Source organism: Merops nubicus, unplaced genomic scaffold, assembly GCF_000691845.1.
Source record: "Merops nubicus isolate BGI_N331 unplaced genomic scaffold, ASM69184v1 Scaffold48309, whole genome shotgun sequence".
Classification (NCBI taxonomy): domain Eukaryota; kingdom Metazoa; phylum Chordata; class Aves; order Coraciiformes; family Meropidae; genus Merops; species Merops nubicus.
Genome location: NW_008629747.1, coordinates 1 through 12675, shown reverse-complemented (window position 1 = coordinate 12675; position 12675 = coordinate 1). Strand labels below are relative to the sequence as shown.

General features: G+C 37.9%; 1 protein-coding gene across 1 annotated transcript; it reads right to left on the bottom strand.

Moving 5' to 3' along the window:
* Positions 1-229: 229 nt before the first annotated feature.
* Positions 230-9292, bottom strand: UBE2I (ubiquitin-conjugating enzyme E2I). The gene is made up of 6 exons (XM_008947049.1): positions 9213-9292; positions 8981-9064; positions 5631-5703; positions 3982-4091; positions 3744-3823; positions 230-886 (listed from the first exon to the last, which is right to left on the bottom strand). The coding sequence occupies exons 1-6, from the start codon at positions 9276-9278 to the stop codon at positions 823-825; spliced, it is 477 nt and encodes a 158-aa protein (XP_008945297.1). The 5' UTR covers positions 9279-9292; the 3' UTR covers positions 230-822.
* Positions 9293-12675: the final 3383 nt, after the last annotated feature.

Sequence of the window (12675 nt, the reverse complement as noted above, 5' to 3'; positions counted from 1 at the left end):
GCTGTAAGCTTTGAACTGGCCAAAGTTGAGTCACTGCAACTATACTCAGGGCTCAAAGAAGGGCCACATTCATTTTGGGGGCAGGGTCAGAAAAGAGATAAAGGCAACATCTAAACAACAGGTAAATGCAGCATCACAGGCCTTAAAAACAGGACTTGCACTGAATTGTGTTCAAAGCCACTTCAATGGCAATCTTTTAATTATTTTAATGAAGATAAGTGAAACAAAGCCCTTTATATAAACAGTTTATTCACTCTAAACAGCAACACAGACAGAACGCCATATAAACACAAAGGAAGTGATGCAGAATAAGGATGCTGGCTGACTTTGGATCTCAGAGGCTTTAAGCAGTAACAACCTACTTTCTGAAAGATAGAAAAACAAATTCAGGGGGGAAGGGGGTCAAGGGCATGATGTTTTTTCATACAGCCAGCTAAAGGCTAAATATAGTTCTAACATTTTAAAGCATGCCTGCATCAGAGAGCAAAGTAACTAGAGATACTAGTGAATTTATAGAAGTATAAAAGTTTATAATTTTACAGCAGTTGAAATACTGACATCAATATTAAAATAAAAGCAAGTTTTACATAACAATCAAAAATACAAAAGACTGAAGGAAGAGACCCTGTATGAAAAAACTGGGGGCAATTCAGCAAATTTAGAACTGTATACAAGTGGCGAATATGGAAAATGGCACACATACAACCCCCTCCCCTAAGTGGATATTAATTGTACATAGCAACATTAGATTTTGCAAAAGTTTTGTAAACAAGTTCTTGCCAAACCAATCCCTTCCTTTTTAAGATGCTGCATGACAGATGCTTATGATGGTGCAAACTTCTTGGCTTGTGCTCGAACCCTCTTTTCGTATTCCACTCTGTTTTGGCTGAATGGAAGAGAAAGAAAGAGTAATTACAGCTTGAGAAATCAGAGGCCAGATTATATCGTTCTATTCCTCTTCAATATGAAACTAAGTCATTGCTGAAGGCAAAACCATTAATTGGGCATCAACTGAACGCTACAATATATTAGAGGCTTTTCTGGACCACTGCTCTGATAATTTCCTTTGCAGGGAAGTAAGGTACTGTTTAACCAATTATTTCCCAAGCTTCATCTGTTGTCAAGTACTATATGACTTCCTACCTTGCCAGTATCTGTAAACAGGTTTGTGCCTGCTCTTTATCAAGGCCAGCTGTAGCATACATGCAAGCATTCTTATTCAGCTGAGCTTCAGGTCTTCCACTCACCACATTAAGACCTGAGGTCATGAACAATAAATTCCAGTATTCTAAGAGCACAAAATGGTTGATAAAAGCAGTTCACTAACAGCTACTGGACTTTGTATGATTTTAAAGCATCAACTTTACTGCTCTGAGGAGGAAGGGGTAATGCTCTAAGAAACAGGAAAGTGGGAACAGTATAGTAGTATCACCCTTTATCTCTGCAGACCTTGGCACATTACGTTTATCCTAACCTTCAGTTGAAAAAAACCTAGCTAAACATTTGGGGGGGGATAAGCCCACCACTATTGTTCACCAAATCTAGCATAGTACAAAATTGATTAACCAAGCAAGTACTACTTCAGGGAACTATGGCCAGTCATTAAGCCTCAGACTCAATACATAAAAGGGCAAATTCTTTGTTTTCTATTCTTGTGCCAAGAAGGGATGGTAGCAGCTTAGTAGAGCATCCATTTACATTGAACATCATATTTTGTACTGGCTGTCAGAAGTGTCAGTCAAGAGCTAAACAAATTTGTTACTATTACTTTTGTGCCAAAGGTACTTTACAGTGACTAAATTTTGCAGACAGCGTTGCAGTAAACTTAGTCTATTTTCAGCTATGAAGGCTTGCTGCAGTAAAAATCCAAAGAGGCAGCAAATTATATCCTCAGAAGCTGACAGTTTTGGGGGAAGAAATGAAGCCCAGTCTGGTCATATCCAATGAACGATTACCAGTAAACAGACTGAAACTACTCTAGTTTCTTCTCATAAACAAATTTATAAACTTTATTCTAAAATTTTTCTTTGTTATATTGCATTTTCACATGAGAACACAGCACAGCCGTCAAGTCTCAACACCCTCAGAATCCATACAAACGAATGCCTGCTGTAGAAGACTTGGAATGCATACAGCAGAGGAGGAAGTACATCAGCACATGAGGAGTGCCACAGAGACTGTAGCAAAGCCATTAAGAATTCTTGTTCTGAATGCAAAGTTTATCTTGAGGTTTAACAACTTGACTAAAAGACAAGTATTTACCTGCATCTTCCCCAGGATTTATCAATATGCAAAACTGCAGACGCATACACAAACCTGCTCTGTTGAGATTCTTCTACCAGTTACTCATCAAGCAGTAAGAGAGAGACACTCTCAGACTACAGAAATATAGTAACCCATCTGAAAGAATATGCATGTCCAAAAGACATGAGGAGGATAAACAGGAGACTATATCTATCTGAAGTAACAAAAGCTGTGTAATAGTTTATTCTCAACACATTTTTTTTCTAGAAACAATACAGTAGAAACAGACTAGCTAAGACTGGTTTTGTACATACATGCATGTGGGAGGTGATAAAACATACAGACTACTTCTACATGTATAAAAGTGTATTACTGCTGCTCCATATTCCCTCAGTAGTTTTTTTGAGTTTTAAAAGAAAAAAGAAGAGAAGTGGAGAGGCCTGCCTCATCATTACTGGCTCCCAAAGGTGCTGCCTACAACTGTGGCCACCTAACTGTCCTCCATATGTACTGGGTCTCATCGAGTTTTCAGTAGATACTTAAAAAATAACACTGAGCTTTAACCCAAAGTCTTTAACCCAAGATGCACTACTCATCCCTAAGTTTCCTTTTCACTAAGATCCCATAACAAATGTTTCTGACATAGCTTGCATGTGAAGTCTCATAAAATGCCATTTTTCAAACTTGGCACTCTCCTGGAGACTTATTCTGTCCAGAATGGTGGTTCCACATTTCCATCTTTAGTTATTTCAGTAGCTGTCAGTGCCAAAAGCATTTGTTTAGACTATTTTGCTCCCCTAAAGATTACAGATCAACCATCTATTTTTAATGGCTGTAAAATTTTAAGATAAAGCCAAAAAATCCCACCACCAAACACATACCACAGCACCAGAAAAAAAAAAACAAACAAACAAAACCTTTTTAGCTCACAAATTACCACCTTTCTTAACCAACACAAACTTCGTTCTGCTAAAGCTACCAGCTTTCTGCATCTTTTAACCAATTATTTTATAGGGTCTAGATTTCACCAAACACTGTATTTCCTACAGCAATCACAGTTCTCCTTTATCTTACAGGCACAAATGCTTATATGTACCCACTACCAGGCAGAAGTTAGTCTATATTGATGAAGGGGACTTGTTACCTGTCTCAGTCTCCTCTTACCACTGGTCTCATGAATTCATTATGCCCCATCACTACTGTTCAGCCTTTAGGGGAAATAATTCTCTATTAGGCTAGAACGAGAATTAGAATCACTGTTTAACTGAAGGAGTGTTCACACTTCATTGCTGTCGTGAGTCTGTTAAAAGCTCCACTACTCTATTAACTGTGAAGTTAGTTTTGTTCAAGTTTAGTGCAACTAGGCATCTTCACAGGACAGAGCCATGAAATAGGAAAATTCCCTTGATAATTCCTGAAAATGTGTGTGTTAAAGTATAAGTAACAAACAGCTGTAGATAACACAACAGCTTTCAAGCTGATAACACAAAGCTAGTTACCAGTAAATTGTGTAAGCCTCTGCTTGAGCTGGGTCTTGAATATTTGGTTCATTTAGAAGTTCTTGTATTCCTAACAAGATCTGTGGAAGAAGGAATAGAGTATTACTAAGAGACATTCAATTAAAAAAACCCTTAGAAACCAACTGCAGAAATACAGAGCGGACATCTTACATTCACATTAGATAAACAAGAAAAGCAAATAAAAGGGCTAAAATTATGTCTAAGTACAATTAATGACCTGTTTAATTGTGATTGCTGGCCTCCAGTCCTTATCCTCCTCTAAGATGGAGAGACACACTGTGCCTGAAGGATACACGTTTGGGTGGAATAATGGTGGTTCAAATTTACCTGATGAAGAAGAAAGAATTACTTGCATGCAGTACAAAGACTAAGATCAGAGAATTGGTTTAGATAACAGGAAATAAATAGCCAAAGACTCTCCCACCACCACTCCCCCCCCAAAAAACTGCACAGGTATTTCTGGAGCTACTAATACTAGTTTTCTTCTTGGCTCAGCCTGCACCTAAAGCAGGAACTCCATCACATCTGTGGTATCAATCCAGGCAATGTAACACTATCATTGTGACCAGTAACCTTCATGGGTTAGGAATGTCAACTGACAAAACAGTTTGTAGCACCTTTGTGATAAAGACTTTTTAAAACCAATCCTGTCTCTGCAGCCTCACAGACTAATAAAGGAAAGATACTGCCCCTCACTCATCACTTCTCTCCTCACTTTAAAACACTGAGAGTTCCATACAAAGGTTACTGAGTTTCTACCATTTTTCCAGTTTCACTTTTCCTTGATACATGACCAAGATGCACTGAATGATAGGAACCAAGTTTAAGTTGCAAGACCGATTAAAGGATCAGGCTTTTATAGCTCTCCTTCTGCCACTCCATCTATATTCTGACATTCCTTTAACCTTTACAGGACTTAAATGCAACAGCCACCATCTCGAGTAACATAATAAGCATCTGTTTACCAATATATGAAGTATCTACATGTTAGTGGAGTTTTCTAATTGATCTGACATCACAAGTCTTACCAGTCACATGTACACCCCAAGGTCTTGACAGTTCATTTCATACTTGCAGGATGTACGTTAGTTATTTCAAGATATTAATGTTATGTATTTTCTAGTTAAAAGTATTCCCCCCTTCCCCCCTTGTCACATGTATTTGAGTAGTAACAAACAAAAGGAGTAGCAAAGACAAGCTGAAACTCTAAGATGAAATGAGAAATAAACTGCTGCTAAGAGAGCCATTTGTTATCACTGTCACTGACTGCAGACAGTAGGCAGTTCTAGAACCAAGAAACTAGGCAAGGCACTAGACGTTCTCAGATTTCTAAAGTAGGAAAGTTTGAGATGGAATTCAGGAAAATTCAAAAACTTTACAAGGAAACTGGTATCTGAATGTATCTGTTGTACATAGTATCAGAAAAACAGCAGATCCATGTCTTTGAGCAAGTTGAAGAAAAGGTTAAAGTCAATGCAACTTTCTTTTTAATTATTTTTTCCGAGTTCTTGGCTTAGAAGATCCACTTAACAGTAAGAGCATGTGAAGGGATTTGGTCTAACTATGCCTACCTGTTAGTTTCCAAGGAGCGTTGATCAAATTGTGAATGCTTCATGTGATACTTTTGTCAAACGTTAAAGAAATCCACACATCAATCCTCCTCCCCTCCCAATTATGTTATACTAAGCAATTAAGTCATTTCATCACAACCTTCTAAATGTAAAGTAGTGGGTGGGGGAAAAAAGAAATCAACTGTCCTTTAAAAAAAATAAACTGTAAAACGAAGAAAATAATAACTATTCATAGAACCTCAGAATAGTTTGATGTTGCTCTAATTAACCCATGGTTTTTAGTACTTTTACTTACATTTTGGGGGTGAAGAAGGGTAGTCATCCTTGAAAAGCATCCGTAGTTTAAATAAGCCTCCTTCCCATGGCGTCTATGGAAAGTTAGAGTACAGTTTAGATTACAGCATGGAAAAGTCAGACTTGTGGAAAAAATCTTATCAAAAATACAGCTCCTCAGGCAAAGCACAAGACATCCTTCTTCTACAGAGTACAAAATACCTGCCCTAAACTATAGCATGCTGTCTAGACTGAGATAAATTATCCTACCTGTATACAGAGCTGAAGAAAGAAAACATTGACAGTTGGGATCACCACCCATAATTACATATACGAGTAAAATTCTCACAGCACATAGAAGAACAGAATAATACTTAAGTTTTACAGGATACACACACAATTCGGAAGAAGCTGTTATACCTTCATTTAAAAAAATGTCTGAGAAGAGAGGATATAGGTAACCCCTTAAGTATGTGCACGTAAATGGCTTCTCTTTTGCCTCATAAGAACGTGTCTAGAAAAACTACAAACAAAAAAGTCTGGACAGCACTGATAGTCCTGCTACAGTTAATGAGGTCCACTCGTCTAAACTAACCCTGTCTGCACCGGGCAGCAAGTAGGTCTCAGAGATTCCATCTTTTTGTGTAAGAGAAACTCTGAGAAGCTTTTTCTCCCCATCAGAAATTGAGAAGAGCACTGATAAAAGCAGCTCTTGTGTACAGAGCAGACAAAATAAGACAGCACTACTCTCAAGGGTCATATAAACACAGAAAAACACCTAGCAAAAGACAAAAAGCCTACCTCAAATATACTTCCCTGTCATCTTACTTGGAAATAGGAAAAAAAAAAAAGCCTATTTCTGACAAAGTGACTTCTGGTAAGAAGTATAGAAATACAGAGAAGTTTATTATATATGTAAAATTCAGGCCACTTCTCTGTAACTTGCTCTCACTATGGAAACATTGCAATGCAAGTTAAGTGTTGGGCTCATTCTTTGAAACTGGAGTAAAGACAATCTTATGTCTTGTCAGCACAAATGATCAAATCTTATCCTCAGGGACAGACCAGTATGCTTGAAGACCACCTTGCAAAGCAACCCCTAATTCTTTCCTACATTGTGATTTTTAGCTGAAGAAAAAAAAAAAAAAAAATCAAAAAAGAAAAACACACCACAGCCAAAGCCACCTACAAAACCACCCCCACCCCCCCAGACAAAAAGGAAAAAGGAAAAAGCACTCTGTCACTGATATTTATTGTGTAAAAATCTCAAGCTAGAATAGGAATAAAAACATGCTATGGAATACCAAGATAACCGTGTTTTAAAAAGCAAATTACTTCAATGATATTTGCTATAGCGTATTTAAAGAATTTGTTCTGAATAGCTGTAGTCAGCTGTCAGCCACCAGAAATATCTACCCTGCATACCTTCTCAGAGGAGAAAAGCTTGTCCATTTTTAGGAGAGTGAAGCATTTTAATCAAATTAACTTCTCCTATTTTGTTTTGATTTCAGTCATAGGGGAAGACAAATAGATTTTAGTAATTTCTTCAAGCTGAACACCAAAACAGTCAATGAAAAGTTTTTACTGTCCTTCTGATAAAGCAACATACCTTCTGGATGAAAGCTAGCAGACACTCAAAAGCTGTACTAAGGTATTAGTATGACAGCAGTATCATTAGGACCATATATTACTGGATACCTTGCAGATGTTCTTCGAGTCAAGATCTAGGTAGTTAACAAGTGATTTGCTGCCAAAGAAGTGAATGCAGATCTCCATCCCGGAACTACCACCACTCTACTCCAGCTTTCCATCTGGGTGACAAGGAAGTACTTTGGTGGTTTCAAACACTCATCTGCCTCAGGGGAAGTGGCTGGGGTACAGCATGCTTCCAAATACAATGGCTACAGAGAGCAACTAGTGGCTTCTTGTTAAAGAGATGGAATTTTTACTCAAGTAAATCCCTTGTTTTTTAAAAAATAAATCTCTACCAGGAATCACATAAGCATAACCAAACTTTCTGTGGCGTGATGTGTTTTCTGAGAGGCAAGAAGGTGGCTTCAACGGTCTTGTTCGCTCCATTTTATGGTTTACAAAACTTTAAAGCAGTAACATGAGAATTTCACATTAGCATTTACAGGTAACATCTTGATAAGGTACTTAACTGGCTATTACGAGTGACAATCTAGTTTTGGCAGAATACAGGAGGATGAGTTCTTCCTTACAGTTAAATTATTTTTAGGTACTTCTTTAAGAACTAACTTGAGCTGTGCAGATACCTACCAGAGTACTGAGCCTAGTTATAACCACTGCAGCAATGCCACATTCAGCACTAAACTGAAGTAGCAGTACAGAACCTGCAAGTTTTGCCAACATGCTTTGCCTTCTCAGAACCTGACAAATAAGATCTTAAGGGGACTGAAGAGGCACAGCAAAAGGAGGCCTACAGCCAATGTAAAACACTAAAGATAAAAAAAAAAAAAAAAATTATTTACTTGGTGGTTTTGATTAATTCAGAAGAAACAACTGCATCCAATGAATTTCAAGAGTAATCTCCACATGCTATGTAACATCTTGAAAAATAGAAGCAAGATTCTACACAAGATTAGATGTTAAAATGGCAGTATACAAAATCAAGGAATTTTTATGCATTAATAATTATTTCCTCCTGAAAATTTGCATTTGCCTCATCCCCTAGAATCAGACCAAGCTGATAGAAGTAAACAATTCTGGTCTCTACCAACTTTTTTCTTTCCCTTGTTTTATTTTAAGGAAAAGGATGCAAAAACACAAGTGAAAACAGATAGAAACATTAGAGAGTTCTATTTTTCTTTTCCTCATACAAAATAGAAAAATCCATTAGTAGGCAATGAAATTTCACCTTGATAATGTAGAATTACTTTTCATGAAATCCAAAAAGCTAAACACAGTGCTACAGCATTTCTGTAGGACTGAAAGGTCTTACTGTTTTGTGAAAAAAAAAGGTACAGGCAGTTAACCAGCAGAGGCAACATTTTGGTAGCATTACTTGTCAAGATTTAGGGCTTAAACCAGCACTTAGAAACAACAGATGTCAAAACAAACCCTGGCACAAGGCAGAAAACAATCTCAAGTTTGCTCAGTGCAGGATTCTTACATAATCATCTGAAAATGTTTATTCTTAAGGTGGTCAGTGACAACAGTTGAACAAGCTTATGGTGTATTTTGTCCAATAACATTCTTAGCCCACTTCACCTGCATTCTGAAGTAGCAGCAGGATCCAAACATTCCTATTAAGCTACGTGTAAGTTATACTCTCATTTGTCAACATAACAATAAGCAGGCTTATGTTACTTTTCGCCATAAGTGAGGTGTTAGGACAACAGCAAGTCTTACCCCTTTCTTTCCTGGAATAGCACACTCCCAGTTCATTAGATTCATTGTGCCATCTGGGTTTTTTGTAGGTACTGCTACAAATCCCTGAATTAAGGCAAAAAGACAAAAAATGAGGATTTCAGAAAATATACTTATAATATTTCATTATTTACTTTATCTTTACAGTAAATTAAAATAGTTACCAGAACACCAAAATAACTGCAGTCAGAAATTTGACAGTTCTCATACTTACAAATGGATGATCTTTTCTCCAGGCTTTCCTCTCCTGTGCAAGTCTGCTAAGAGCTATGCCAGACATATTCAGAGTACCTCTAAAACAAACAAACAAAAAAATTGCTTTTAGTATAACTTTTTGCTTATAGTATAAACAACACATTACATTACCAGTTTATAAGCCCCGTTCACTCAGGAAATATTTTGGCCTCTGATTTCCACTACTACAGCCAAGACACACATTTTTGGGACACCCTGCAGAAGTTAATATCAAAAATAACATCAAGTTTCCTCATATGAGTAACCTCTTAGTTACTGGACTTTATCTACAAAATACTACCGTCATCTTGTGTTTCATGTTTCAACCACATCTTAGAAACTACTCTGACAGCACCTGGACAAAAGAAATACTACTAGTAATAGGAAAAGTGCTCAGACTTCCTACTGGTGCGATTCATAAACAGGTATCTGTCTCCTCACTACACCACAAAAGGTATGGCTTTCTTCTACAGGCAAACATCTGTATTGCTCCTGTTTCTGGCAAAAGAAACACACAGAACACAGGTCACTGCCACAAATGACACAAAAGCAGTTCCAGACATGATGTTTCCAATGGAGTGGTGCTTTAAAATTCAGGGGAGGATTATCCATTTACCCACAACAGTTGTCAAGCGACTTTATTTTTCACTGTCAAACTGCATCTAAACTCAGGGTTTCACTAGCTACATGAGCAAAACAAACTCCAGTAAAGGTTTTTAAATCCTCCTCCCTACTGCACTTCTATCCATTTTAAATAAGAGCTGACACTTGGCAATTGGAGAAGTCAGATCAATTCATTCTCTGCTCCACACGTAGCTAACAAACCTTTGTGACAGCCAGAAGAGTAGAATTCTTTCACTGAACAATCTCACAGAAGTAATGAAAGGAGTGATAACACACTGTCAAAACAAACATTTAAACACTGGGTAAGAATTACACAACATTCAAATGCTATTAGTATGTAGATTATTTGTAAGAGTATTGCAGTCTGCTATCATAACCTTATGAGTTGCAGCTCATAAAGATGCTTGTTTTAAAAAACTCACATGTTCAAGCTTTGCCCTTTAGCATGCTGTCCATGCTGAAAAGATTTACCAGGCACTGAGCTATTCCATGTAAGAGATGTGTAGATGTTCATCTCATGTTCACCTGCTATACCCTTTGAAGATTAGAAGGCACAATGCTTCCAATTTAAGTATTTACACAACATCAAGAGTGGCTTAACAGCGCAGACACCTTAAATAAAAGTCTATCAAAGCACCATATTAAGAAGTCTTATGCAGTTCCTAGGACAGCTGGTATTTCAAATCCCTCCTCCTAGTTTTTTTCCAAGTCAGTTCTGCATGGACAGCCACAATCTCTAACTTCAGCCTAGCAACTAAATTCACATCAGATAAAGCTTTTTAAAAGATACTATTAACACTGAGTAAACCTGTACTCACAAAAAAAAATACCTATATTCAGTCCAATATTCTTGTAGTAATCCAAACACATGCATCTGTATCTTGGTTATGTCACAAGATTTGCAGGCCTTGGACAACACAAACTGTCCCTACCACTTCAGATTTTAGTCTGCTCACACACAGTAGTACATGTGGAGCCACTGAAAAGATACCTTCAGAACAAAGAGGCTCTCCCTGAACCAGACTATACAGGGAGTAACTTTAAAATATTACAGGATGATTTCAGACACATGAATTGTATTTCTTGTGACTAATAGCCAATTAATTGCATATGCATACACCCCAAGGGACACGCCAACTTCTCAGAGGGCATATAAACAACATACGTCCTACAGAACATCACCAATCAAGTAACTTCTCAACAGAAAAAAACAAGCAAGCTTTTAGGCTCTGTATTCTGCTTGCTTTTGCAGCCAGTTACGCACTATACCGTGCCCTAGTAAACATTTTATGTTCTATAAATACGTTTTCAAATCTTAACGCATTTGACTTAGTTAAGCAATGACAGACTACATCCAAAATTTCGGTGTGTACAAGAGACTACAGACTTCATGTGTTTGGTCTCCGTAGGCTTCAGCTACCCTGACAAGGGCAGACAAGCATCTAAAACCTCATCACAAACTACTACCAAGTAGAGATTAGAGACTAAGAAGACTGAAAGCTCTTCAAAAATTAAGATCCCACTAGGTAAGCATGCCATCAATCTATCAAAAAATTGTCTATATATATATATATACACTCGCTAGCAGCTCTTCAGTACATGAAGTGAACTATAGCTCTTATGGAGCTCGAGACAGAGGTCCATCACCTCAGCATCTATTGTGGTCTCAAAAATTGTGAAGTAGCAGGAAGGAGTGATACTAAGTGGGTATTAAACTTGAAGATACGATGTTCTCAGGACTCATTTTATCTTCTTCACTAATTCAGGCACATGGTTTGTTTTGTTGCTCCCTTCTCCTTTTAAACAGTAGTTTGCCTAACACACCTATATGTCAAGTTTATCTCTTGTAAGCTTTTAGAATACCTTGGATATTCAAAATATCTTTAATAACCTGAAAGAGTTAAAATTTATAAAAAAAGAAAACCACAAACACCCCACTTCCAAGGTTGTTGGGTTTTTTTTAATATGATGTCCAATTTGTTTTCTTCACCTGAGAAATTTACTGCTAATGAACAGAACTGAAGTCCCAACAGAATTATGTGTTACATCACTAGAAGAAACAAACTCTTGCACCAGAGGAAGTATATCCACCCTACATTGCAGGGGTCACACAACCTGAGAAACCAATCCTTACATTTTCTTGGGTTTTAATCCCCCCAACATACCCCAGCATGAAGATGTAGCAACGTCCCTTTTACTGCCAGCAACTCATTAGAAAATAAACAGAAACTGCTAAACTTAGTAGCTTGCCTCTGCTTCTGTTAAGAAACCAAAACAACACACTCAAAGGTGCAAACTTTGTGTCCCATTAGAGAACATCTTACCCGTCTATAACCTTTGATGGGGGGAGGGAACTTACTTAGAAATGCAGAAGGAACAGCGATCACACCCACAGTTCTGGCCCATGACAAGTCTCTAAAAGCATCAACATCTCTTTAAGTCTCAAGATCTACCAGTAGCACTTACTAACTCAAAACAACAACACCAACAAAATCATTACAATTGCTATGCTCACATTTTTACTCCGCAGATTAAATATTGACATAGAAAGCATCAGTTGGAGTAGTCTGTCCCAAAACTATCCACACTTCTCAGCAAGATGAGAGAAAACCAACGGCTGAGTTTTAATCAAAGCACGCCAACTCTGGACTGGAAGAGAAAGCGTCCTCCTCCCTGCGGCATGAAAAAGGTGGAAGAGGCGGTACTAGCCGAACGGCCACCAGAATCGCCAGGAGAACAACAAAAGGAGCCGCGCGGCAATCGGTCTCGGCGCCCGACCGGCCAAGCAACTTCGCCCGGAGCAGCCGCGCAGCGCCGAA

Coding starts and splice junctions, on each gene's coding strand:
- UBE2I (XM_008947049.1), bottom strand. CDS start 9,278: ATGTCTGGCATAGCTCTTAGCAGACTTGCACAGGAGAGGAAAGCCTGG. Junction 9,065..9,212: donor GGAGAAAAGATCATCCATTT/GTAAGTATGAGA, acceptor GCCTTAATTCAG/GGATTTGTAGCAGTACCTAC. Junction 3,824..3,981: donor CAGCAATCACAATTAAACAG/GTCATTAATTGT, acceptor CTTCTTCCACAG/ATCTTGTTAGGAATACAAGA.